The following is a 26,207-nucleotide window of genomic DNA, read 5'->3' as shown; positions in this document are numbered from 1 at the left end:
TTTAAATCACATCATCATGCTCCAACGCTGCCTACAGTAACAAAGTCCCTATTTCTCCTCCACTGTGTGGGTTTGGCAAACCTGCTCCTTGCATCACTGCACAAAGACATCTTTCTTCTCTTTAGAAGCTGCCTGTTTGTAACCTTTGGTTAAGTCAGAGCCATTCCCACTCTGAACAAACATTCCAGGCTTATATACTTTATACCAGCTCCCAATGGCCTTTCTCTGACAGCTCCTTGCTAGCTAAGGGAGAATGTCATGGAAGAATACAGAGAAGACACGAAATCCACAGCTGAAGAATGTCCCTCATCAACCTTACCCGTGCCAGTGTGTGCCACAACCACTGGTTTATGCATTACGACACTTTTAAGGGCCTGGGAAGGCTCATAAGGAACCATCTGCCCCTGCCTTCTGTGGCCGGGTTCACAGAAGCGTTCTCGGCCACGTTTTGTTAGCTTGAGAATAATGTATCACCCCCTTGGCATTTTTTTAACAGGCTTTTGTTTCCAGATATGACACTTAGAGGGAAATCTAATCTTCATGCAGGCACCTGCTGACACTCAGGAGAACTCAGAGGCAGTAGATGTGTGCAGCTTCATCTCTTACTTACACACACCATCCCAGGCTGGACAGAAAGCACAGCACAGCCAGCCAGGAGCATGGCCACTTAAACCCATTAGAGGGGTCTTTGCTGTGACTAAGCAGCACAATGAGATTAGGCAGGAAGAGTGGGGGGATGGGGAGGACCCTGCAGCCCTCTGTTACACACAAGATTTTAAGCACTACACATAACAAGAGCAAAGTGTGGATGTGAGTCAGGGCATGCTTGGAGTTAAGGGCACAGGATAATTTTTTTATCTGCAAGACTCCCGTTTAGTTTGCTGCAGCCCTGATCATGGTGCTACACAGGCAGTGAAGGGCTCATCCAGGAGAGCAGAGCGCAGTATCTGGGTCAGTACAGCTGAGGTGCCTACCCTGAGGGAAGGAGAGAGTGAGGCTACCACAGAGATTTGTCTCCTCTTTGAAAGGGGCACAAAGGGATTCTGAACCTCCTGGATTTAAATCCTGGCAGAGGTCAGTGCCAGCTTCTTTTCAATATCTCCTAAGAAGGTCAACATCATAAAAGCTCACCCCCTCAGTACTCAAAGCGATTAGCAACCACTTGAGCAGCACCAATAGCTTCTCCTCCTCTCCCCTAGTTTTATTACCAAGCAAGTCTCTGAGTGGGTTCAAAGAAACAGATGTCTTCATTGTGCCTTCCCCCTACTTTTGCTCACAGGAAGAGGTGGAGCAGAGAGAAATTAGTTTCCTTCAAATAATATTTTTTGCTTACTCTATCCTCTCCACTATTCAATGGTTGCAGAGCTAGGGAGGAGACTGCAAACTTCTGATATTGCAGCAACTTATTCAGAGTGACTAAAAACTTTCACACTTGGAATACATGAAACAGCCTCTTTATCCAAATAGCACCCACACTTTAATTCAGAATCTTTGTGATAAAAGTGATTATAAACTTGGTAAATATGTTTTACTTCATCTTTGTATCCAGCTGGGATTGGGTTTGTGGTTACTGGGTGGTTTTTCACCTATCAAGGCACACCTCAGTCTGCAATATGCAGCATTTTACTGCTTAGCACCAAAGCATGCATGCAGTTCTGAGTGAAATTCCAGGGGCCAAAAAGTACTCTATCATTAAAAATAACTTGGTAGCAACACAAAAGCAGTATTAACCCCGCCCCTACTGCAAGCTCTTCCATCAGCATCACCAAAAAATGCAAGAGATGCAACTGAATTGCCATTGAAGCCCTGCAGCATGAGCCCAGTCTCTTTGCCACTTGGTGCCGCCTTTTGCTCAGACACAGGCAAAGGCAGGAAAAAGCCTTCCTGGAAAAAAAGTGAAAGAACCTTTGCAAGAATTTGCTGACAGAGCCTGCCCTTACTAACCTGAAAGGACATCAAGCCTCCTGCTTTGAAAGCACCAGCCCCTGAACTCTGAGCTGCATGAAAATCTCCTCTGGCTGGATAGAGAACAGACATTTTAAGCACAAAAGAAGCCAGAGCACAGCTGGGATCCCAACTGCCTTATTTAATAATTCCATAGAAAGAGGCATGGCAGAGTGTGCAAACAGTGCCCCCTCAACAGGCAGCTACAGAGCATGGGGAGCACCATCCACTGTTCAAAAGATCACCATCTCCCACGGAATACCAAGGTTGCCTGCAACAGTGTGCAGTAGCCCAAGCCTGCCACACTTGACCTCTTTCAAATTACCAGGAGCTGTAGCAGTGCCATTGGGTAGAGACTACTTTTTTGGCTGCTCTGCTCACAGCCACAGGAGATCTGATTTATAGACCACAGTCCAGAACCAAACAGCAATAGGCAGGTATCCTAATTTCTAATGGACGGTAGATAGGATTGCTAAACCACAGAATGAGCTCCCAGAGGACAAATACTGAGAGCAACTATTGTGCCAAGCTGTGAACTGCTTTCCCATGGGACCAGAATGACAACCCTGAGTTTCTCATCTCCACCCCCTCCTGACTCAGCAGCTGCAGAAAAAAACCCGTAGTTCTTCCTATAGTTTTCTTTATTAGGGCAGAATGTAGTATGTATTTCAGCAGAAGACTGACAGAGCTAAAGTTTTTCTGGGAACATGGAGAGGAGACAATTCCCACCATCCCCTGTAGACATTTCCTTCCTTTGATGCATCCATGAGTGAGGCTACTAGTACCCCATGTTCTGGCTGGTGGAGGCTTCTGGTACCCTGCAAACATTTTGCACAAATGTCTTTTCTGACAGTCATAGACACAAGTCTATAGACTCCACATTCTCTGGTACCAAGCCTTGCTACATTGTATTCCCCATAAATGCCCTGTGTGCAGTAAAACCATGTCTTGCTCAGCAGTTGAGATTAAGACTTCCCTATTATGGATTACAAAATAACCAGTTTCTCCTCTTTGGGCTATACTCCCCAGGCACCACCATCAGAACACTTCACTTGGACTTCACCCATGTATAAACATTTAACCAGGTTTAGGGTTAAAGTGCTCCAATGTACAACATCAGCAGTAAAGTCCAAAGAGCCATGTTGTTAAGACATACTGACTGAATTTGATCAAGCACTTCTGCTCATTCTCTGCACTCCTCAGTCTGCATATAAGCAAGTTTTAAACAAACAAATGTGTGTTTACCATGCCAGACTTTCAGGCAACTGCCCAGTCCCATCTCTGGCATGATTCTATGTATACATATAGCCTTAGAAAAGCTCATTCCAATGGCTTTCTGGGAAACTGCCAAGTGTGACTACAAAGGGAAAAATAGGTGAGCTAATCACATTCCTATTAATGAAAACAGAATTTTCTCCATCTCAGCAGAAGGTGGAAGGAAATACACTTGGCCAAGAGGACCCCAGTGATCTCTGTGCTGATGGTATTTGACTATAAAGGAACACTTGCAGTGGGAGCAGCACACACAGGCTGTGTGTAAGCACCTCCACACATTAACCAAGCCTATTGCAAATGCATTTCTGTATTTCTTTCAGGTTCCCAGGCTGGCAGCACCCAGTTCTGGTCACACATCTCCCATGCCTCCCTGGCATCATGGCACAAGACCTCAATGCACCCCTCATCCCATCACTCTGTTAGGCCTTTGCTACATCAAAGGGAACTGTACCTGATGTGGCTGCAGTTACAGATATGGATGGCAGAGCCAGCCCAGCATTTCTATCAAGTTATTCCTTCTCTCAACCCAACTCCCAGCTGAGAGTTCTGGAAAATGTTTTGGCACCAGTCTTAGCTGAATCATCTAGTAATATAAGCCACATCTGTTCCACACACATGATCTGGAAAACATCTTTTCTTTAGCAATTTCACAGGAGGAGAAGGTAAAATTGATAGCAGCTGGGCTTATGGCCTTAAGCATGCTGCATACCAAGGGAATCAGCTTTTCAGCCTGATTGCAAAAGGGAAATCAGTCCAGTTTATTCTTCATAACTCACTAAACCACCTCAACTATTACTAGAGACAGTGAGCAAATCCCTGCCAAATCCCTCAACAGAGGAACCTCCAAAAACAAATACAGCAAACCCTGAGAGACTGTCAGCAGGGCTTTTTGCTGAGATGCAGAGAGAAACAATCAAAACACCAAGCAACTACAAACAGTCCAGTCAATGGTTAATACAGTCCAATGAAAGTGAAAGTTAACAAAGCAGCAGAAGGCACAAGACTACTAAAAATGCTTCTGCTACTTATTTCCTGAAAACATCTTAAAAGCAAAGGTTGCAGTTTTCAAATGATCTTTACACAGACTGAAGTACAACGGGGCTCTGTCCCCAACCAAGGAGTCCTAGAGGTACTGGCAATATAAACCAAAAACCTCTATTTCAGCATGAAAAGCTGGTTTAAGTATTACTGCTAGCCATTGACCCTTGTGGGATGGCTCTGCTGGATGTGTATCAGGTGCAATAGCACTGCTGCTTCATTCCCTGCCAGGACATCATCAGACAGTGTGGGTGCCTTGCTGGTCACAGCACTAGGAGCCACATGGACCCTCTTCTGGGACAGAAGTCTTGGGTAGCAAAGCCAGCTATCATGCTGCCTCTTTTCTGAAGCCTGACATTTGGCAATCCAGCAAGTACAAGTTCACCTGCAGTAATCATAACGTGTATGCATCCTCTGGTGTCCAGAAGAAAAAACTAAAGAGATGGAGGAACCCAAGCTCCTTGCAGAGTGCCCAGCACCACCAGGCACAGTATGCCATTCCAAATCAGTGACTGAACTCTCAGCTCTTTAAAAGGCAGATTAAAACTACTTGCTGCATGGGGACAGAAATTAAAAAAAAAAAAAAAAAAAATTAAGAAGAGAAGGATTTAATAGCTCTGCTCACTCACAGACCTCCTTGAAAAAAGCTGCAAAGAGTTAAGATAGAAGTTAAGGTAAAGCTTAAGTTTTGCCCTCATCAACCTTGGCTGCATGTTTTCAATGCCAATGAAGACACTGCAAGAGTTGGAGGAAAAATAAAATGAGAGCAGACAGATAAGAGGATTTTGCAGTGATCCAAGCCAAGCACTGCTGTCTTATACTGTCCTTGAAAAGGGAAGTGAGAGATCTCTTTGGAGAGAGCACCAGAAGTACATAAGCAATATGTCTAAGAGAATTTTAGGTTGCAAAGGCCACAATATGACCTGAATAATAAAAAAATTTCATCTCTCTGTTTCTCTTGGGCACTAAAAACAACTAAGCAAACTTGCAAAAAAGAGTCAAACCTTTCAGACACTTTCCTTCTCTCTCCTCGAACACCATTTCAGTATCTCCTAGCTCTAGTCTTCCCTCATGGCAAGAGAGCACAAAGAAAGGTTTGGGTTTTTTACTTACATAGTGCTTAAATATAGAGAAAACAGAGCCAGTCTGAACTGGAAACAAAATGTGTTGTAAACTGTTGTGAGTGATTAAAATTACTTCAAGAACGGTCTTAAAAAATATTAACAGGACTTAAAACAACTGGTTTCAAAGTTAAGCTGCAAATGAGAATCCATAGCACCATTTTCAAGCTCACTTCAAGGTGATGACGATTCACACTAGGAAGACTGTGGTAACATGGTCAGGCCCTCCATTGTGTGCATCTGTCTTCTCAACTCTTCACTGTCATGTGTGGAGACTTCAGTTTGACTCACTACTTGGAAAAGAGCACTTCACAAACCTGAAAACTTGTCAAGAAATGCAGGAAGCATTGTTCCATTTACTATGGATCTTCCCTAGGGAGAACCTTGTGTAAATCAAGATGCTGGGGACAGGAAAAACAGGCGTACTTGCAAACTGGTATATTGTTGCTTTTCTTCAATGTTGCAAAGTTTGCATTTGACTATTTTGAAACAAATTTTCTTTAGCCATAAATAACTATTGTATTTGGCTATTGGGAAAGGATAGATAACTGTCGGACACAAACAGATGGACACAAATAAAAAAGTTTAATTACGAAAACAATTGGCTGACTGTGATTCATGGCATATGTATGGCACTGTATCATAAGGCATAGAGACTCTTTTATGTCCACCTTTCCTCTGCTTCTGTGTAGCCTTCTCCTAAACTGTGGTTTTGTTAGGTCAAGGACACTTCATACAAATTCCTAATTTCTGGAGAATAGATCAGCTCGGGGGTTTTGAGGAGATTTAGTTTTAGTTTTACTCTTTTAAGAAAAAATGACATTAGTTTCTAGCTTCTCCCATTATATAAAGAATCTTGAACTAACAACAGTAGAATTTCAAAAGAGGAAATTTATTTGGAAACAAGGAGATCAGCATTCTTGAATTACTATCATTTTCTTACTGGAAAGGAAAGAGCTTTGCTTTTCCAGAAAACAATCATCATGCAGTTTGGACTGAAAGCAATCACACCTCTAGATGGACAGAGAAAAAGAAGGAGGGAGGATGGGAGAGACGGTGAAGCTTGTGTGCAACCCAACCCTGCCTATGAAATGGAAACAACTGGTGTGTCTTCCCTGTAGGCTGAGGCTGGGTAAGTAAACATTCACTTCCCTGGTCTGTGCAGACAGGTGCCACCAGGGAAGATGGAGCTATCTCGGTGTGGCAGAACATGCTTGTAGTGTGACAGCCTGGCTCTGTCAGGTGTAAATGCACTTCAGGTGTTCGGAGATCTTCACCTCCAAAGGAGACTTTAGGCGGGGTTAGCACTGCACATGTACCTCATTTAGGAGTGCTTCTGGCAATTTACAGGTAAAGAAAATATGTGTGCTGGGAAAAACAGGTCATAAAAAACCAAGACTAAATATAGACTAAAATGCAGCAAACTGCACTTTGTGGCTACAGTAAGTGGAATCCTGAGACACTTCCTGACAGATCGCTGGTAAGCACAGACTATTTTTCCCTCCCTCAGACAGCAAAGAGGATCCAGCCCTTCCCACCACTTAAAATTCAATATTGCAAGAGACTGCCGACTCCTCTGTACATCGGAAGCAATGGGGGAAGCGAACAAAGCTGCTTTACTTTCTCTAATCTTTCTCCCTTGTGTGCCTGCACCAGATGGTGCCGAGCTGCAGGTTGGAGAGAGATAATAAACCCAGAGGAAAAAAAAAATTGTAATATTAGGTTATAAAACAGCTGACCTTCAAATATGACGTCAGCTCCTGTTTAATTGATGGGACAGGTCCAGACAGACAGACGCATGCACCCTGGGATGCCCATACTCAGCACCTTCCTTTCTAATATGGGAAGAAGCCATACGGCAGCACTGTTAAAATGGACTGCTCAACCTTTAGAGGTGTGAGAATGAGCAGAGAAAAAGTCAGAGTCTCCTTTTAACTTCAGACAGGCAGAACCACTTGTGGAAAGCATTCTTGCTGAAAGTGGTTTTGCTTAAACCCTGGTCCAGGATCACCAGTCTCTACTGATGATAGCCTGCCTTGCCCACCATAAGGGAAGTGAAATAACCCCCGAGTTAGATAGCACAGATCTTCCAGAAGATGAAAATTATCAAATATAAGATGGTTTTAAGCTTCTGGCTACTCTGGTCCAGAAGATTGCTTCCAACTGCTGTAACTACAAGCACTGCTATGAACCGTGGGTTTAAACAGCATATTAGAGACAGGCGTTATCTTGCTTCAGTCAAGCACAAGCTCTGGAAAACTATCACAGCATACTGTAAATTCTTGCAACCTTTTTTGATATGCTGATGTCAAACAATTCCAACCAGCCTAGTCTTGGATGAAAATTTTCTATGATGTCCAGCTTTGGGTTAAAGCAAAACACACTAAACAGTACTCCTGCTGATGAAATGGAAAGCTAGGTTACTGTGAGGAAGATGGAGCAGTGTAAAGTGCATAGGCCTGAGAGTGGGAAGCCCTGGATGGCTCTTTGCCTCCCCTGCAAACACCTGCAGCATAGAAGAAGGCATCTCCCCCTCCTTGGCAAGGAAGTCATCTCCTGCCCACCTGCCACAGCTGTCTTTGCATGTTGATGAAAAGGGCTTTAAGACTATTAATTGATTTGAGAAACATTAGATTCTGGTTTAGTGCTTCCACTGCTCTCTAGGCAAAGGTGACAGACAACAGCCTCAGCTAGAACAGTGTGCATCTCATGAGGAGGAAGCATTTCACCAGTCTCAAGAGAAATCTATACAGACTCCCAGCAGCAAGGGACAAAGCCACACTGAGTGACAACACTGAACAGTATTTACTAGACATGTACAAAAACAAAATAGCTTGCTGTAAGCAGCTCAGTGCTGAAACACTGAATTTCAGTTTTCTTGCTGCATCAAAGATACTTCAATCAGTGAGGAACAAAGCCAAGAGCAGAGACACTCAGTTCCTGTGTCCCAGCGGAGTGTCTGCACCCAGACACCAATACAAACATCCCTCAGTCACATCATAGCCGTACCAGGTCTGCCTGGCTCTGCTCTCTGGAGCCAGACAGATGCCTGGACATTGGCCAGCACACAGGTCTCTCACCAAACTAGTGCTTCATCATCCTGTGAACAGCCCTGTAACTTGCCTCTATCCTTCTCAGAAACCAAAGGTTGCTGGCAGAGAAAATGCCTTCCTAGGAACTCAGAAATTCTGCAGAGAGATTGGAATCAGGGCAGCAGTGATTTAACATCAACCATTAAAAGCAGTTTAAAATTTTATGGTCAGAGATAATAAATCCTGTCCAGACATTTGCAGCTTGCAAGCCAGGCCATAGGCAGGGCACAAATAGCTCTGCTGCAAGATGACCAGGAACAAATTTAAGTGCATTTTATACAGAACACAAGCCCTGGATTGCGTCAAACCCCTGCTTTGTCCAGCACCTAGATGAGTAGATACAAGGTCATGAAAGGAGGTGCTCAAGCAACCAATATTTGCCAGTTAAAATAGATGGGGCCAAGAAATGAGGAATAAGGAAGAACAATGCTGAACTGTAGTGCAAATCTGGAACATTATCTTCCTTGGTGCACAACAGAATAGCATCAACCTTGAAAACAATCTTAGAGTTTCCTCCAGAATCACCCTGGGTTTTCATTTTGGTCAAAGGTTGCTTCTCATACTGCCTTTAGTATCTCAAATAGCTTGAAGCACTAGTTATCAAGTGTGGCACTGAACGCCTGCATGTCTAGGAATTCTGAATTCACACGGTTTGGATGAGACTCCAAGATGCGCTGCTGGGATCTTTCAGAGATGCTGGTCACATGATTGTTCTGCCATGCTGAGGACACAAATTGCTTTGCCTTCCTTTGTCAGCTGGTTTTCAAAGCAAATAGGAGGACCTTCAACTATCCACCAGAAACAGAGACAGGAATTGACTAAGGAGTGTCCTTGTTACCATTTCTGCTACAAAACAAACCCACAGACTCCTGCTGCCTTGCCCTGTGAGACACACGCAGAAAAAGGCACACAGTTCACAGAGCCGTGCACAAAGCCAAGCAGGTGGTGGGGCCTGTATGACCGGTTTCCTAACTTCCTCCCATATGGGTCAAGAGCAGACCTCCCACATCCTCCAACAGGAACAATTTAAGTAGCTGGAGGCTAAAGATGGAGCTGCATCAGCATGGAGGGGACATCAAAAGAGAGGTTTGCATCAGTGATACCAGCTCTACCCTCCCACAGGCTTTCTCCTCTTACCTCCTTAGATCAGTTGCCCTGTAATTGTGAGCAATACAACACTAACTACAGTCCCTTCAATATTTCAGTCACTAAAGTTGTAATGCCTTAAAAACAAAGGAATTGGGAGAGGGGATGGTGAAGGGAGAGGGGTGAAGCTGTGCTAGTGTCAGGGAAAGGGAAGAGGCCTTTCTCCAGCTCTTTGATGTTGATTCCTGCTGTTCTAAATGGAACCTTACCCAGGAAAATAAATCTTCAGTTAAAGAATACTGCAAACCACAATGGGGTTTTATCCTGGCAATACCAACCCCACACCAGCTTCTAAAGCTCTTAGTTGAACAGAGGGTGAGCAGCAGCAACACTGTGCTGAAGTCCACATTCCTAAAATTCCCCAGCAAATGCAGGCACGCTCAGAGAAGGCAGCTTAGGGGTTATTAGCTGAGAATTCAGGTTCAGATGTGCCATGGAACAGAGGTCAGGGCAGGGACACAACTCCCTGTCTCTCCTGCACATTCGTTTGAAAACCTTCAAGCGTTCTCAGCATAGCAGTCTCTGTGCTCTCACTACCCACCATTGCACAAAGCGTATTTTGCTCGTGTTCCTTCAGTCTGTGCTGTCTCTGGGGCTGGAGATCCACACGGCAGCAGCCTCCTGGAGATCTCATGAAAACAGCAGCCAGCGGCTCCCACCCTACCCCTGATAACCACTACATCTCTGTGAGGGAGGAGAGTATCCATGCAGCAGAAATCAACAAGCCTACTTGTTTCTTATTCCAAAGCAAAGACAAAGATAGGGTTTGTTCAGCTGAGCAGAACAGCCAAGCATTTCAAGGAGGGCAGGAAAAAATGTGGGTATTTTTGATTTTGGTTTGGACCAAGTACCTTGGAAAAGGGTGGGCATAGGAATATTTTAATAAGAAAAGTTTAAAATCTGAAATGCAGAGGAAAAAATTCTAAATGCTCTACACCTGTTCAGTAACACTGCTCCTCTGGAGACAAAGGGGACTGGGAGGAGGGGATAAAACAGGGGAAAAAATCCAATGCTTCAAGCTTTTATTATCCTACCTTTAGAATAGAATGGTCACTAAACCTTTCTGAGTTTTAGAACAGAAGGAAAATGGAAACAAACACTTGATTTTTTGGATATATTTTAGAAAAAATATATAATACTAATAATAAGTATTAACACTAATTAACACTAATACTTAAAAAGCAAAGTTGAAAGGTAGCAGGGACATAGAACAATGAAATATGACAGTAAAAGGAGATCTGTAAATTCCACATATAGCAACTAGAGGAAAAGAACTGTGAAGGTAGGGAATTAATTCCTATTATTTGGTAGAAGTTTTCTGATAAATCAGTTTGCTAATCAAATAACACAATCCTTTTTTTTTTTTAAGTTATTAATTTGCAGTGTTTAATAGGAACATTTTCAGCCTTAGACTCTGAGCTGCATTTGGCAGCTATAGTGCTAATAATTAACTGTTAAAATATTTTGCTCCTTCAGCTCACCAGCTCCCTTAAAATGTCCTGTGGCAGAAGCCAATGTGCTGTTTGACCAGGAAATTAGTTGTCTTGGAGACATCTTCACATGTAACAGCAGCTCAGTCAGTCATTTTGAGTGATGCCACCCAGCAATCTGCACATTACCTTCAAACACAAAATGAGGATATCAAAGCCACTAAAAGAGAAATCATCACCTGCAAGAAACATGCTATTCTTCTCTCATGCACTGTTAGCTGAAGGAAGAACTGTAGCAAGATGAGAGTTCTGACCTCAAAATGCACTGCTACCTTCCTGCGTAATTAGGTCACTAAAAGGCTAATGGTGTTCCTGTTCATACAACCATTTACAGGAAAATTATACTCTATGCTGGTCTTGCAGAATCAGTTTCAGGCCAAACCTGCAGGCACCACTTCTAAATCAGAAAGTTATTAAAAGGTTAGACAAAGAGGTAATCCAGAAGTGTGACCACTAGCTATAACTAAACCTCTTGGATTAAAAAAAGAGTTACAACTTAAAGCCACTCTGAAGTACCAGGCATCAATTTACAAAGACTACAAATCAGTTATTTCCAAGGTAAACCACTAATCCTACATTATATGACCTGATTAAATAAGATGCTTATCTTCTAGTCACCCTAATGGAATGCTAAAATGGTGCTATTCTTGGAAAGAAAATGTGGAACCAATCTGGCCCAGCTTGAAGATGCAGACAGGGATGCACCAAACTTCCTCTCACCAGCTCTATACACATATGCAAAATGCCAAGGCAGAAAACGAGTCAAATGCCAGACAGATTGCAATCATGCCAGTGCATGTCTGGGACCCCAAACAATATGTCTGGAATTCAGGATTATGAATAATAGGGCATAATGTCTTTAATTGCCTTCAAAACACCTCTGACATGGCAATAGGCTTCTGTTGAGCTTTCTCCTGCCCCAAAAGACAGGTTGGTGGCCTAGCAGGTGGTGAACCTAGTGCACCAAAACCACCAAGCATCCTCAATTCTCTTCAGCACATGGTGTGATGAACCAATGTAGTCAAAATGAACAGAGCCTTATTCCCCTCCTGAGCCTCAAGGACCACTGGAGATGGTGATCCCTGAAGGCCTTATGCAAGTACAGAAAGGTGCACTTAATGATGCCACATCTTTGCTAACTCAGTGGCTTCTGAAACCACAAATCTATTAACCCTGAGTCTGCATATTTGTGGCACAAATCATAAAGACAAGTCTACTGCACATTTTTTTTCATAGTATCACATATGACTTGGGAGTAGTCCAATTCCTGTGCAAACAGGGATACATGCAAATGCTTGAAACATTCAGGAAGAAAGACACAGGCTCTGTACAGAATATTACTGCCACAGCTCCAGTTAAGGGTAAAAAGAAAAGCCTTGTCCCAGCTGTAATAAAAAGTTCCCCTGGGCTGCAAGAAGAGTAGTTTTGTTCACAGAATCTGTGCATCTCAGCTGAATTAGTTAATGTGTGTTGAACACACTGAAAATTGTGAAGTGGTATATAAATGCTAAGGGTTGTTATTTATTATTGTCTTGATGCACAACAGCGGAAACCAGTGCCATTTACAGACACGAATTAAGAACAACAGGAGGTCTATCAACATGCTGTGGGTCTGGGGATTTTCTTCATTTGTCTCCCTCACTCCTGTCTCCCTCAGACAGAAATCTCTTCCATAGGACTCCTACAGTCCTCGCCAAGCAGTGCTGGCCTTGGCCCAGTGAAGCCTGTCACACTGGAACAGCTCTGTTGGGAGGGGGTGAGACCTCCACACAGAATAAAATAAAGGCATATACACATTTTAAAGGTAAAGAAAGAGTTACTTAAAAGAAATTGAGAACTTGGTGACATACACAGAACAATAGAGTGATTCATATATATACAAGCAATGTCTTAAAAGACTGGTCTCAGCATAAGAGCAGATTTTTAAATATTGAATTTTTTACCTGAATTGTTAAGCAGCTTAGATAAAAATATGATTCCAGATCTCCTGTATGTGACTTGGGTGAAGGAGTGAGAAGGTTTTTCTAGTTTTTAAAGCAACTCATGAGTGCCCCAGTTCGGAGCCAGAATTTAGGTTTAAGAGGATCAAAATAATTATTTTTAACTTTGATTTTCTAGACTAACTTGTAATGTATCTCTGCAGCTCTGATAATATGAAAATAGTTTTGCTTAGTGTTTATATAGCACATATGAATCTCTCCCCAAGACAATGAAAATAACTGCAGAGAAAAAGTCTTTCTTTGATGTTACAAGCCTGTGTCAAAGGGGTTAGTTTCACTGTAATGCTGTTGCTTCAACTGCACATCCAAAAAAATTCACAGGGTATTGAGAAAAAAAGAGGGTTCAGGGTCAAACTTTTACAGACAAGTTATTACATAATGCAAGCCTCTGAGAGATGCTCAATCAAATTGTAATGGTTCCTTTTTCTCAATAATGCACTTAGATGTGCATTACAGCTCGCACACTGGAAAAAAAAATGGGCATTTAATTCAGCTAGTCAGAGACATGCTGCACTGGCAGAGAGACTTGCATTGCTCTTATTTTCCTCTAGTTACTGATTGCTTAGCACATGGTTGTCCTACTGTCTACAAAACACAGATATTTCAGCAACTCAAGCTTTAAGGGCCTTATATCAAGGGGCCAATACCAATACCTGATCTGCCATTCAGCACACTGTATGCAGCTTTAAAAGATGAATTTCAGAGGCCCTGAAGTGCTGTTACAGTGACATTCTCGTCTCTATTTGCAGAGCTGCACTTTTTTCTTTTTAATACCATTAAACCAAAAGTTTATTTTAAACAGCAATTCACAATCCATGCCGGAACAGAAGCAAGCTTTGCTGGTTGTATCTCAAGGACTAACTACTGCAGAGCAGTTTCTCAGCTATCCCTGCATACAGATTTGCATCCACACCCAGGCTTCAGAATCACATAGAACGAAGAGGAGTGGGTTTCAGAGAATCACAGAATATGCTGAGTTGGAAGGGACCCACAAGGATCACTGAGTCCAGCTCCTGGATCTGCACACCACCATTCCCAACAGTCACACCATGTGCCTGAGAGCATTGTCTAAACTCTTCTTGAGCTCTGCCAGACTTGCTGCTGTGACCACTTCCCTGGGGAGGCTGTTCCAGTGCCCAACCACCCTCTGGGGAAGAACCTTTTTCTAATATCCAACCTAAACCTCCTGTGACTCAGCTTCAGGCCATTTCCTGGGGCCCTGTAACTGGTCACCAGAGAGAAGGGATCAGTGTCTGCCCCTTCTCTTCCCCTCAGGAGGAAGCTGTAACTGCACTGAGTCTCCTCAGTCTCCTCCAGGCTGAACAGACCCTGTGCCCTCAGCTGCTCCTCATTCAGCTTCCCCTCAAGGTCCTTCACCATTCATTGCCCTCCTTTGGATGCTCTCTAATAGTTTCATGTCTTTCCTATATTGTGTTGCCTAAAACTGCCCTAAGCACTTGAGGTGAGGCCATCCCAGTGCAGAGCAGAGGGGGACAATCCCCTCCCTTGCCCGGCTGGCGATGCTGTGCCTGATGGAAAGGTAATTAGGTGGTTACCTTGTCATAAAGGGAAATTGGATTCAACAAGCAGGACTCTCTTCTCATGAAGCTGTGCTGGCTGTGACCAATGACTGTGTTGTCTTTCAAGTGTTTTTCAAAACCTCCCAGAATAATCTTCTCCATAACTTTACCAAGCACTGAAGTGAGACTGACAGGCCTGTAGTTTCTGGAGTCCTCTTTCTTGCCCTTCTTGAGAATCAGGAATGTTTGCCAGCTTCTAGACAGCTTGTCTAGACTTGTTTGGATTCCCAAGATCACTCAAAAGTCATTAAGAGAGGTTTTGTAATAACATCAGCAGGTCTTTGGAAATTCTTGGATGAATCCCACCAGGCCCCATAGATTTTTAAGGATGCAGCAGGAGCAGCAGATCCCACACAATTTCATGGTTGACAGGGAGCAGATCATTCTCTCAGTAATGGTCCTCCAGCTCAGGGCACTGAGACCCCCTTGGTCCATCATTCTCCCTTCCAAACTAGTTTAAAGTCTAGGAGCACCTCTGGATGAATATGACCATGCCTTGCCCTGAATGCTGGCAAAGGAAGAGGTGCATTTAGAAGGAGATGAGGGCATTTCCCCACTGCTCACAAGACAACCCTTATTTCATGTGAAGCAGTCAGGTCTTTCATTTGCTCTCAGCTCCAGACTCCTCGGTGTGCCAGACAATCCTGTACAATCACATTCAAGAGTGGCGATGTACAAAAAAAGTTTACATGAATTGGTCACAAAGTACCTACAAGAGCTTGCTAGATCATGCAAAATGCCCTCTGGAACAGGTTCCTGTTGCACTGAGCTAAGGACAGAGATTAGAGTTATCAGCTTTGACACTCAGCAGGAATGTGTCACAAAGGATTAAATCATTATTTCATGAAGTGTCAGCAAAGGCAGCTTTCCTGCTGTTCTACCACTAACTTATACATTAATTAGTGAGGTACAAAACAAACACAAAATATCTCCAAGCACGTGCCTATGGATCGGACACAGCCAGAGCTATTAGCACAGGATTCATTTCCAAGAGGAGTCACCCAAAGCATCACAAAGAAATCACTCTTCAGACTATTAAAATCCAAGGAGTAGAAGTGCTGAAGGGAAACACACAGAAGCTAATTGCAATATTTGTCTTAGCATTTTTGATAGATGTTTAATACTGCTCCTTCACAACCTCAGCACCTGATTTTCTAAACCAGGTCAAATGTGCACCACTGAATAAAAACATCCATCCTTGAGAGAGAGTTGTGGAGCAGTGCCAAAAGATCCCACAACAGGAACAGGAGAGTTGAGAGAAGACATTTTAGAACAAAAAAAAGCACACTGCCTAACAGATTATGCAGTAAAGCAAGAACTGACTTTGTTATTTCCAGATGAAACTGCAAGGGTTTTCTAGCTGCTCAGCATTTCTGGACCAAATCATTTAGGAACTCTCACTCCATCAGTGGGTGGAAGAAATTCTGTCTGGTCTGACTGCAAGCCACAGTAGAGAAGATCTAGGCAGACCAATGACATCCCACACATAAACCTCTACTTTTCTACTAAATTATGACCTTAGAAGTTTGTCATTGGACAAGAAAAATAAAACAAATAAAAAGATTCACTGCTAATGGCTATCCAAGCAGGATTTCTAGTTTTGGCCATGTCTCGTATTTTTCTCTTGCCTTCTGTCCCTAACTGATGCCTTCAACTGAGAGACATTGCCTGACACTGCCAAATTGCATCAGTATGCACACTATGGACAGGATGCATTCTTTAAACTAATTTGTCCCAATTTTGCTTTGGGATCCCTTCAGTACAAAATAAGATTACTTGTTAGAACTGGGTCAGGTTGTAATCTCTCTCACAGAGGTTGAATTGTACTTTATCTCAAAGCCACTAGATCAACACCCAGTGACAGGGCAACTATTTGCCTTCATTATCTAAATACTTTTCATAGCAAGACTCTCAAAACCAGACTTCTTTTACATGGGAAGGTTGCATGATTAAACCATCCTGTCATGAAAAACTGCAGCACCTTGATGTTCCACTCTTCCAGTACCACCCCACCTTTCACAGACTGCTGAAGCACAGGAGACAAGGAAGGCTTCTCATAGTACCAAGGCCTACTAGGTACCATTATATTCAGAAACTTGTACAGGTTTGTATAATTTGGGGGCAGTTCAGAACAGTGGTCTAGGGTGTCCTCACTCTGACTCAGTGTTTCACCCACAGAATGATTTTCTTAGATTGAAATAGGTGCCACCCACCTCCTGTTCTACCAGCTGAAGCCACCCAATGCTGTGAAAATGTCTGCCCACAGCCCTAAACATGAGTGGGTGGCAGTAACCACCACTGCTGTGTCAAAGACATGGATATTATGAACCTTAGAGCAACCAATCACCCCCACGCAATGGTATGCAAATTGTACTTTTGACACCAGCATGCTTATAACAAAATGCATTAACAACCTACTAATTAAATGCTTTAAATTAGGTTAAAATCAGACTGACAGTTGAAACAATGCATTAATAGGATTGTTATAACTTTCTTAGCATCAAGTGTTTATTAAAAGCTCAAAAGTCAAATATGCTGGGGAGCAGGGAATCTATCTTCTTCAAACTGAATGATTCCTATACAACCACACAGTCACTGGAATAGTGCTTTGAAAGAACTGCAGAAAGTTTATCTAATGCAGAAGTACATGATTCAGAGACCTGTCAGTTTGGCTGAAGGACTAAGGCACAGATTAATCCACTCAGACCAGGACAATTGCTATTTACAGTAAAAGCGAATGCAACAGAATGGTAGAAATTAAAGCAAACAGTGGAGTTCTCTTAATGAAACACAGCAAAATCCAAAGCTGCATCTGTCAATTGAAACATCAGCTGCTGCTGAAAGATTTATTTAGAATGTTTCATAAGCTGCCTTCTAGTTCCATTAGCAAAAAAAAAAAAAACAAAAACAAACAAACAAAAAAAAAAACCAAGGCCAACCCCCCTATTTTTGTTAGTCAGATAATAAGAGAGGTTTCTGTTAACAGAAGTCATAAAGCTTCACTGGATATAAAATACATAGTTAAGATGGGGAACCTATGAAATATGGTTGTAAGTTCCAATAAAGCTACAGTTCAGCTCCTGAACTCACATCACACTACAAGTCATCAGGACAAGACTTGGACCAATAACTTGAGACATGCAGCTAGAGGTCATTTTCCAGCCCTCTTGCCCTTGCTCCCACACAGGCTCACTGCTCTTTTCCCACTAAAGGACATTCTGTGAATTCAACCTCCTAAACTGCTTTCTGCTTAGCTCCCATGATAGGTCCTCTGCTTTTCCAAGGGAAAAAAACAGGGCAGATACTCCCCTTTGCTTCCCCAGAACTCCACCTACTCTACTGCTTGTTTCATACCCCAAAGACAGGCAAATTAAAGACAGTCTAAATGTAATATAGTATGTTGTACACATGAAGGGACTGTCACTCTCAAGGAATTTTCTCCTTGTTCAGAGGATAGCAGGGCAAGCTACCAGTGGGCAGAATGAATGGTTTTCTTTTAGGACATGGAACTTAACCCATCCCAGCTGTTGCTAAGGGAAAACCCATCTCAGGAGATATGTCACCCTATATAATGCATTCAACTCTTAAGCCTCTCTTTTCACAGCAAATGAGCTACAGCTCTTGCTTCTTAAGTGAGCTTCATACACCAGCATCACCCACACAAAGGTGATGGACTCAATGGAAGGTCCTTTTTCTTAGACTCAGAGAGACCTGACAGGTCTCCACCTGCAGCTGGCACCACAGGGTTTCACACAGATATGCTTGAAGGTGCAATTTGCCATCTTAATCACTGTTCACAGTGTCATGCTGAAGCAGCCCTTGCAACTCAAGACTGGAGAGATCTACATCTCTTCCCGGCACTTTCTCACCTAACCAATCCTGCAGGGTCTGACCTGGGAAGAAAAAGATTCCAGAGGTATGTCTGGGAAAAGCATCTTTGCAGCAAAAGGACCGGGACATGCACCTAAAGGTGCACCTAAATGCGAAATGCACATGTCAAGGCCCAAGAAAAGGTGCAAAAGGTTCAGCTGTACAGGAGACAAAGCAGGAACCTGGTGTTTGTCAAATAAAAATTAAGACAGACAATACCAACTGTCCAAAAAAATTGACCAGCTTGGAGATTCCCTTTGAGAAGTCCAGGCAGGACTTCAACCTTCTGAGTTTCCTCCAGACTGGACATTGTCTATCAGCTACTCTGGGTCTCTGAGTACACATCCAACCTGCAGATTACCAAAGCTCTAATTAAACATGTCCTCCAGCCTTCCTGAACAATGTTGGAGTCATCTTTAATTTAGCTTCACCTATAAAAGTAGCTAGCTGCTTAAAAGAAAGTTGAACAACTGGTTTCTGACTAGTATTGCCCCAAATATTTTAGCATTCATGCAGTCATATGGAAAAAAAAAAGGAAAAGTCAAAACCTCAACAACTCCTGTATCCTGGTTACCATCCTCCACTATAATTATAAAATTGCCCTTAAAACATAATTGCATAATTTGGCTTGGCAAGTATTCACCCAAATCTTTTACAAATATTCCACAGACTGAAGGAACAGGCGGTGGGCAGTCTGACAAGCCTGCCACGAGAATTTGTGCCCTTAGGACATGTTCCTAGCTATTACACTAAATACTTTGCATCACAGACTAATGTTTCAAAACAGTAGTTGAGCAAGTGAAGTACCAGCATCTTAAAACAAATTGAGACAAAGATTTTCAATCTGTTTTCACTGATGACACATATATGGACCAGCACCCCTGTGAACAAAGAGACAGAGGAGGCTACCAAACCTTTTAAACTAATTCCCAATGAGATGAAATTGGTTGATTTCTGACAGGTAGAACCAAATGGAAACTACCAATGCTTTGTAGGCTTACTTTACCACTTTACTACACTGTCCCCTAATTAAGAAAAACCAAAACCACCAAGAAACCCCCACAGCCTCAAGTGCAAATACAGAAATATGTGGTCTGTGGGGAGAGGAGACACAAGTGAAGCCAGAAATGAAATCTGCAATACAGTAAGGTTGTTTTTAACAGCTGTGCATTATGCATTCAGCAGCACAGGGAATGCCAGCAGGGAGCCTTTATTAACACAGGCCTCAGAGTACAGTGTGCTCCTATCATGATTGGCCTCTCTTGAGAGAAGACGCACACACACAAAAGACTTAACCCTAGAGAGATCACTCCAATCCTGTTGCTATTTCATCAGCTCAACACTACAACAGGAACCAGAGAATTTCCATGATGTATCCTAGACAAACAGGCAACACTTCAAACAATGTCTGAAATCTAATCCACAGTAGATTTTATCAGCAAGTTATGGCAGGTAGGGAAGGGGAGAAAAAAATGCCACACAAACCCACACAAGAGTCACACTGCCAACGCTGTTCTGCTACACAGACCTCAGGTACAGGGAGGGACTGGAAAATTCTTTCCTTGTAGAAGCTGCTGATAAAAGCAAGCTGTTGTGAGGACACCTGTGTTGTCAGCATAGCAATCTGCACCTCCACAGCACATATTTTAGGGGCTCATCAGTCCAAGAAACAGCTGGAAGCCTTGCTACAGATGCAGGGGCTCAGCAGGGTAGCTCACTCCATTTGGGAAGCTGGTATTGGCAGCGGAAATCATTTGCTGATGCCAGCCCTGCTTCCACTCTGAGACTTGCCTCTATCACAAACACTTGCTAGAACACCCAGCGCAGCACCAGGCAGACACCAGAGAATTAGGAAATGATCTCAGAATAGGCTCACCATGTCTCCTGTATCAGGTGCTGAGACAAGTTCTCTAGAGGTCTTGTCAACAGCTCTAACTTGCAGCTGGTTGCAGATGCTCAAAGTATGGCCTGCCCTGGTGGGCACTTCCCACAGAAGTAACCACTGAAGTGACAAAAAGATACACTAGAGGCCTTAAAAACCCAAAAGGCCACTTTAGCACCAATTTAGTCCTTTCGCTGAATTGATTTCTCAGGAAGGAGAATGGCATGAAAAGTCCTAAGCATCCATCCTCTGGCTCTGCTGAGAAGCCTCATAGTAGATAGAAACAAAACACCAACCCAAAGAGCTTGAAAATTGCTCCAGATGACTGAACCCTGCTGTGTACCTGGAGTGGAGAATACAGCTCTATATAGTCTGTACTTATTCTCTCTGTTCCTTTCTCTTGTTAATAAATAAAATTCTAGAGTTAGTATTCCAAATAACATGAGCTGGTTTGAGGCAGCAATAGCACTAGAAATTTCAAGGGGTTATTTTATATGCAATGTTCTAGCTCCCAAGAGCATAATGTATGTATTTTTTAAGCCTACCACATCTGTGCATTAAAGTACTTTTTACTTAGGTGCTGAACAGAAAGAGACAGGTAGTGTCTATTAAAGAATTTCCTGGAAGTACTTGTACTGCAAGAGTACTGCAAGAACAATACTCTCTAGGTCAGGTACCCTTAAAAGGTTTTTAATATGACTGCTATGCACCTCTCATCACAATGGCAGCAACTGCTTTAAAAATCAAAATATCATTGACTGTAATATCATCATTTTATAAAAATACTCTTTTATCACTATTTAAGCACAAAATTGAGTCATCAGGGGAATAAGTAATTAGCTCCTTTCATGACTAGCAGGCAGAGACTTGGTCTCAGCTTTTCTTAGCCAGCCCTCTGCCCAGCACACAAGACTGTCTTTTCTCCATCTTTTTCTTGGTTACTACAGCCATCCCTCCTCTGAAGCTCAGTTATACCTGAGTCAAAGAGACAAGTATTTACCAGTCATAGCTCAGTGTGAGTACAGGAAGTTACCCAGCAAAGGCACCAAAATACACCTGTTGTTTTGGTGTAGGGTGTTGGCAAGACCATATGGTCTTGGTGACTGTGAAAGGGACTGTGAATGTCCAGGAACTACCCACATTCAGAAAATACTCACTTCCCCTACCAGGGAGGTAAGTCATTTGCAGTCCTGTTCTAATGCTTGGGGCACATGATTTTGGACAAATGCACAACAAGTAGTACCTCTCCCTAATTTTCTCACAGTCCAATTCTCTAGATCTCCCAGAGGTCAGTTGCTTATAGCCAGGGCAAGACAACACAGATGAAAAAGAGTTAATACAAATTAATAGCAAAATCTGACCTAGAGGGCAAGCCATGAAGAGTACAAACATCTGAGAATCTGCACAAGGTCTCCTCACCTATCATTCATCCACCAATTACACACCAATGTAATTAAATCAGGAAAGCTATGTTTAATTTTCCTATCATCACCCGATGAGATAAGAGCAGTATGTATGGGAGGGATCAGGCACAGGGGAAAGAGCTATTTATTAATAAGTTAAATCCTTTTAGATTTAAGAGCCTCTTTTGCTAAGAAGGATCTGACCCATGAACACAACTTCTGTGTCTAATGCAGACAAATCAGACATCCCATCTCCATTTCTGAACTGGGCTCGGTCCTCAAGTCTCTTCTTTTATTCAGAAACAAGACTTAGTGAAAATTATCAGGTACAACTTAGACAGAAATAAAGCTTTTGTTGAAACCAAAGGTTTAGCTATACATTTAAAACCGAAGAATGCTCATCTCCCAGTCATTATATTAACAAAGACAACCACATTAATTTACATTATTTCTAAACAGCCTAAGGCTCGCTGTTTCATGAACAGCAAGGCATTAGAATGCATTTGCAGAAATACAAGGCATGCTCCAGTTCATTCTTCTGTCTTTCTTCTATTGCCCTTTCCCACATGAGGCAGGAAGAAATTCTGTGGTCCCTGTATTTTGCAAAGACTATTTATGCTTAAACAGGATCATACAAAGCTTTCTCTACCTGCTAGCCACACTGCAGCTATAGCTGTTTTCTCTCCACTCTTCTTTGCTCCATCCAATCCAGTCATGCTTCCTCAGCCAGTTATTTAAAGCCCTGATTGAAAAATGTATCAGATCACAATAGGGGATGACTTCCACCAGATCAGGTTTTCAAGAACAAAAATCCTACAGGCTTTCATGCAACCATGGCTTCACCACATCTTTTTCTTGTTGTTTAACTCAGAAGGAAAAAATATTTATAACTGCAACTATAAATATACATGCTATTGACTTTTCAACTTGTTGTCCTTGCTCTCAGGCTAAATTTAGTCTGCTATATCCTGTCCAGCCCTTGGTGAAAAAGCAACACACACATAAAATTGTGCAAATCCCATACAGCAGACAATTATACTTATCCAGGTACCTTACAAGATAACCAGCAGGAGAGGTAGGTAGATTCTCACTACAGAGCGTAGGTATGTTCATGGCTATAGAGGAAGTGGTCTATTATAGTGACCATCCTTCGATACAGAAAACAATAATTATTGCAGTAGGAGAGCTCTGTGTTTCTGGATGAGAAAAGTATGTAGGTTATCCAGAGTGTACATGTAGACCATACACTTGGCTAAAGTATGCTTTAAGGGTGTATGTGCACCTCTGAGCTACAAAGAACCATCCACTGGCCACAGCAGCTGTTTATGCAAAAATGTTTGAGAGAATGTTTAAGACAATGATTCAAACTTGGATGACTGATTTCAAGGTCTAATCTGCATGTTAAAGAGCATCCTTTTGTATCCTGAAGGCTCTTATTCATCTGAGTGATTTCTTAGTTACTTCAAGGCAAATATTTATCAGAAACTGACTACGTGGAGAATCAGAGCTGTTAGGCATTTTACTATTACTCTTAAGAAACCTTAGTCATGCCAGAGCCCAGGTGATTTCCGCAAGGGCCAACACATGCTTCACCCTGGTTTAAGGATCCCTGCCCGCGATTGAAAGTTTCACGCAGATGAGGACTCCCCCGCCACAATCTGACTTGCTCCACTCGCTGCGAGTTTTGCAACATAAGCAAGAAAGGCAGTTCGGGAGATGCTCCTGTACAAGCATCCGCCGGTCTAATAACCAAAATAAGGGGTCAAAAAAAAAAAAAAAAAAAAAAGGAACTGTTTCCTACGCCTCGACACTTGGGAGAAACAATAAAGGGTCGGGCTCGCCTCGCCTGCAGCTCTCCTAGCTCGGCGTCTTTCTTGAGTACCGGTTAGCTCTGCGACCCAGCCTTTCCTCTGTGCTTATAAATACATCGCTGCCAAAGGCTAGTTGGCTAGGACAAGAAAAAAAATAGTTTCCTGGGGGTGAGAGCCGCCCTGCGACCGGGGACCCCCCCAGCCCGGTGCGCCCGCGGCGCGGGGAAAGGGTCCGCTGATGCCGCACCGCCGGGAGCCCTGCCCGGGGGTCCCCGGCCGGCATCGCCCCCGCCCCGCACGGTCCCTGCCCTACCCAGCATGGAGAAGATGAAGTCCTTCGCCGTGTGGATCTCCAGGGCTCGCTGGTCGTCGTACTCCCTCTGATCGTGCTTGGTGAATTCCTGGATGAGTTTATTTAATTCCTCCACCCTGGCGCCCGATCGGAAATCCAGCTCCGGGAAGGGAGGCTTGCTGGTGGTGCCGGCGGACCCTGCCTTGCTGGCGAGAGGCGCCGCCATCTTCATGAAGAAAAAAAAAAAAAAAAAAAAAAAAAGGAAAGAAAGGGAGAGGGAAAAAAAAAAAAAAAAAAAAGGAGGGGTTTGCACTGTTGCAATGGAAGAATGCGAGCGGAGGCGCAGCGACAAGCCCGGGCGCGGGGCTGGCCGCCGGCGCGGAGCGCGGAGCGGCGCCGGCCGCCGCGATCAACAAGCGGCCGCGCGGGCTCGGCCCCCGCCCGCGCCGCGCCCGCGGCACCGCGGAGCCGCCCGCCCGCTGCCGCGCCGGGGGGGGAGCGCAGCGCAGCGCAGCGGGGCCTGTCCGCCCCGGGCCGGGGCGGCGGGGGGGTTGCTCCGCTGCCGGCGTCACGGCGGGCGGGTGCTGAGCCTGGAGCCAGACCGCTGGCTCGGGATAAAATATTTTTTTTTTTCTTTCTTTTTTTTAAAATTTAAATTTAATTTTAAACTTCAGCAAAATCCTTGTCCTGCAAGTGGATTAATAACTGGCTGGGAACTCTGCTCCTGCCACATGTTCCCAAGGCATTCTGTGTTTATTCCTTTTTAGCTTCTTACGGTATCTGGAAGATTGCTTTATATATACATATATGCATATATATATAAGAAGTGATTTTATCGTATATCTTAGGAGAAATGACCAAGTACAGTTACTGCTGCGCTTGACACCAACACTACCTCGAAGCTCCTGGGAGCTACATAGACAAAGGGTAGGAGGGAAATGGGATCTCGGAAGACTTGCCTGAGGTCAAATAGCCTGTGGCAAGGAGCCCAGACCTCTGATCTTCATCCATTTCTCTCATCGACAAGACTACACCCTTTTCTTCTGTATGTATTTTTAATGCCTCCTAACTTTTCAACCTGCAGTGGTTTTCTCCCTTCAGCCCGATCTTCTGTGCCTTGACCCACCATTGAATATATACAGCACGATCCACTACATACCTTAGTGTATCCACTGGAAAAGCTGTCTGTCTTCCTGCCCAGGGAGCGTACAAATATATTGTGTTTGCTTTCCATAGGGCATTTAGATGCTATGGCACTGATGCAAACTGCTTGGATATGTATTATCCTCTCAAGATTCTTGGCAGGAAACAAAGCTTTCAGCTCAGTCTCAGACTACGGTAAGATGTGTCTACCAAAATCGATGGTGAGCATTCAGAGAAATAATTGGAAGATGAAACTAATCTCAGTGTGAAGAAGTTGCAGGCCGGTGTGAAGAGGTTACAGGCTGGTTTGCCTGATACTTTGTAAATACGGATGCCAGTCTTTAAACCTGAGCTTAGGGATGTTGCTTAGTTCCTCTGAACCATTATCTTGATCAGAAATGGAAGTTCAGAACAAGGGTAGGTTTGGACCCTGTAACAGAAACCACAGACCATTCGAAGCAGAACGCTTGATGCCTCTGGCTTTGTTCTGTAGCCACTTATACAGTTTCGAGGGCACTGATATGCTCATTATCTAAGAAATTATGTCCCAGAGGTAAAGGCAGGAGGGCGTGTGTGTGTGTGTGTGTGTGTGTGTGTGCACATGCCCTCTGCTGGGTACTCAGGCGCTGTTGTGTTCAGGCACTGCTCACAGCCGACTGACACACATCGACTTCATTCACCATCGGAGCCTTGGTGATCATCTGCCTTGTCACATGAACTTCTGACTAGCACCTTGACTGACTTTGACCAAGCACCTCTCCTTTTCTCCGTCCCCAGCAAAGCCTACAGAAAAACAAAAACCCAATTAACTGACAGCACTAGCACAATGCAGGATCTGACTTGCAGAAGAGCAATTAGCAGTGTGCAGTGTTGGTGGCCTGCCCTGAGGGATTAGTTCTGCTAGCCCGGCTCAGCCCATGCCCTCGCATGCTAGGCTGCTGTGGTCACTGCCTGTCTGAGCACTCGGGACCTCTTTCCTCCTGCCCCTCCCAGGGTTTGAGGGCCCTGGTGCTCTTTCCCTGCAGTGTGTGTGGCTGGGGTGACAATCTCACACAGGCGGACAGCTCCCTCTTGTGATAATGCTGCTCCCACAGAAGTCACAGTAGCTCCAGAACCCCAA

General features: G+C 43.6%; 1 protein-coding gene across 2 annotated transcripts in view; it reads right to left on the bottom strand.

Moving 5' to 3' along the window:
- MB21D2 (Mab-21 domain containing 2) overlaps window positions 1–24,335 on the bottom strand; it is a 58,521-nt gene extending 34,186 nt beyond the window's left edge. Inside the window, exon 1 of one of the 2 annotated variants that reach the window (XM_082288446.1) lies at window positions 23,966–24,335. In XM_082288446.1, coding sequence (XP_082144572.1) covers window positions 23,966–24,176 — 211 coding nt within the window. In that variant the 5' untranslated portion in view covers window positions 24,177–24,335. Of the gene's footprint in view, window positions 1–22,490; window positions 22,609–23,965 lie in introns of those variants that run through there. The other variant, XM_082288447.1, reaches the window with a different exon arrangement.
- Window positions 24,336–26,207: the final 1,872 nt, after the last annotated feature.

This window comes from Coloeus monedula, assembly GCF_965178545.1.
Source record: "Coloeus monedula genome assembly, chromosome: 10".
NCBI lineage: Eukaryota > Metazoa > Chordata > Aves > Passeriformes > Corvidae > Coloeus > Coloeus monedula.
This window is presented reverse-complemented; position numbering and strand designations above follow the sequence as displayed.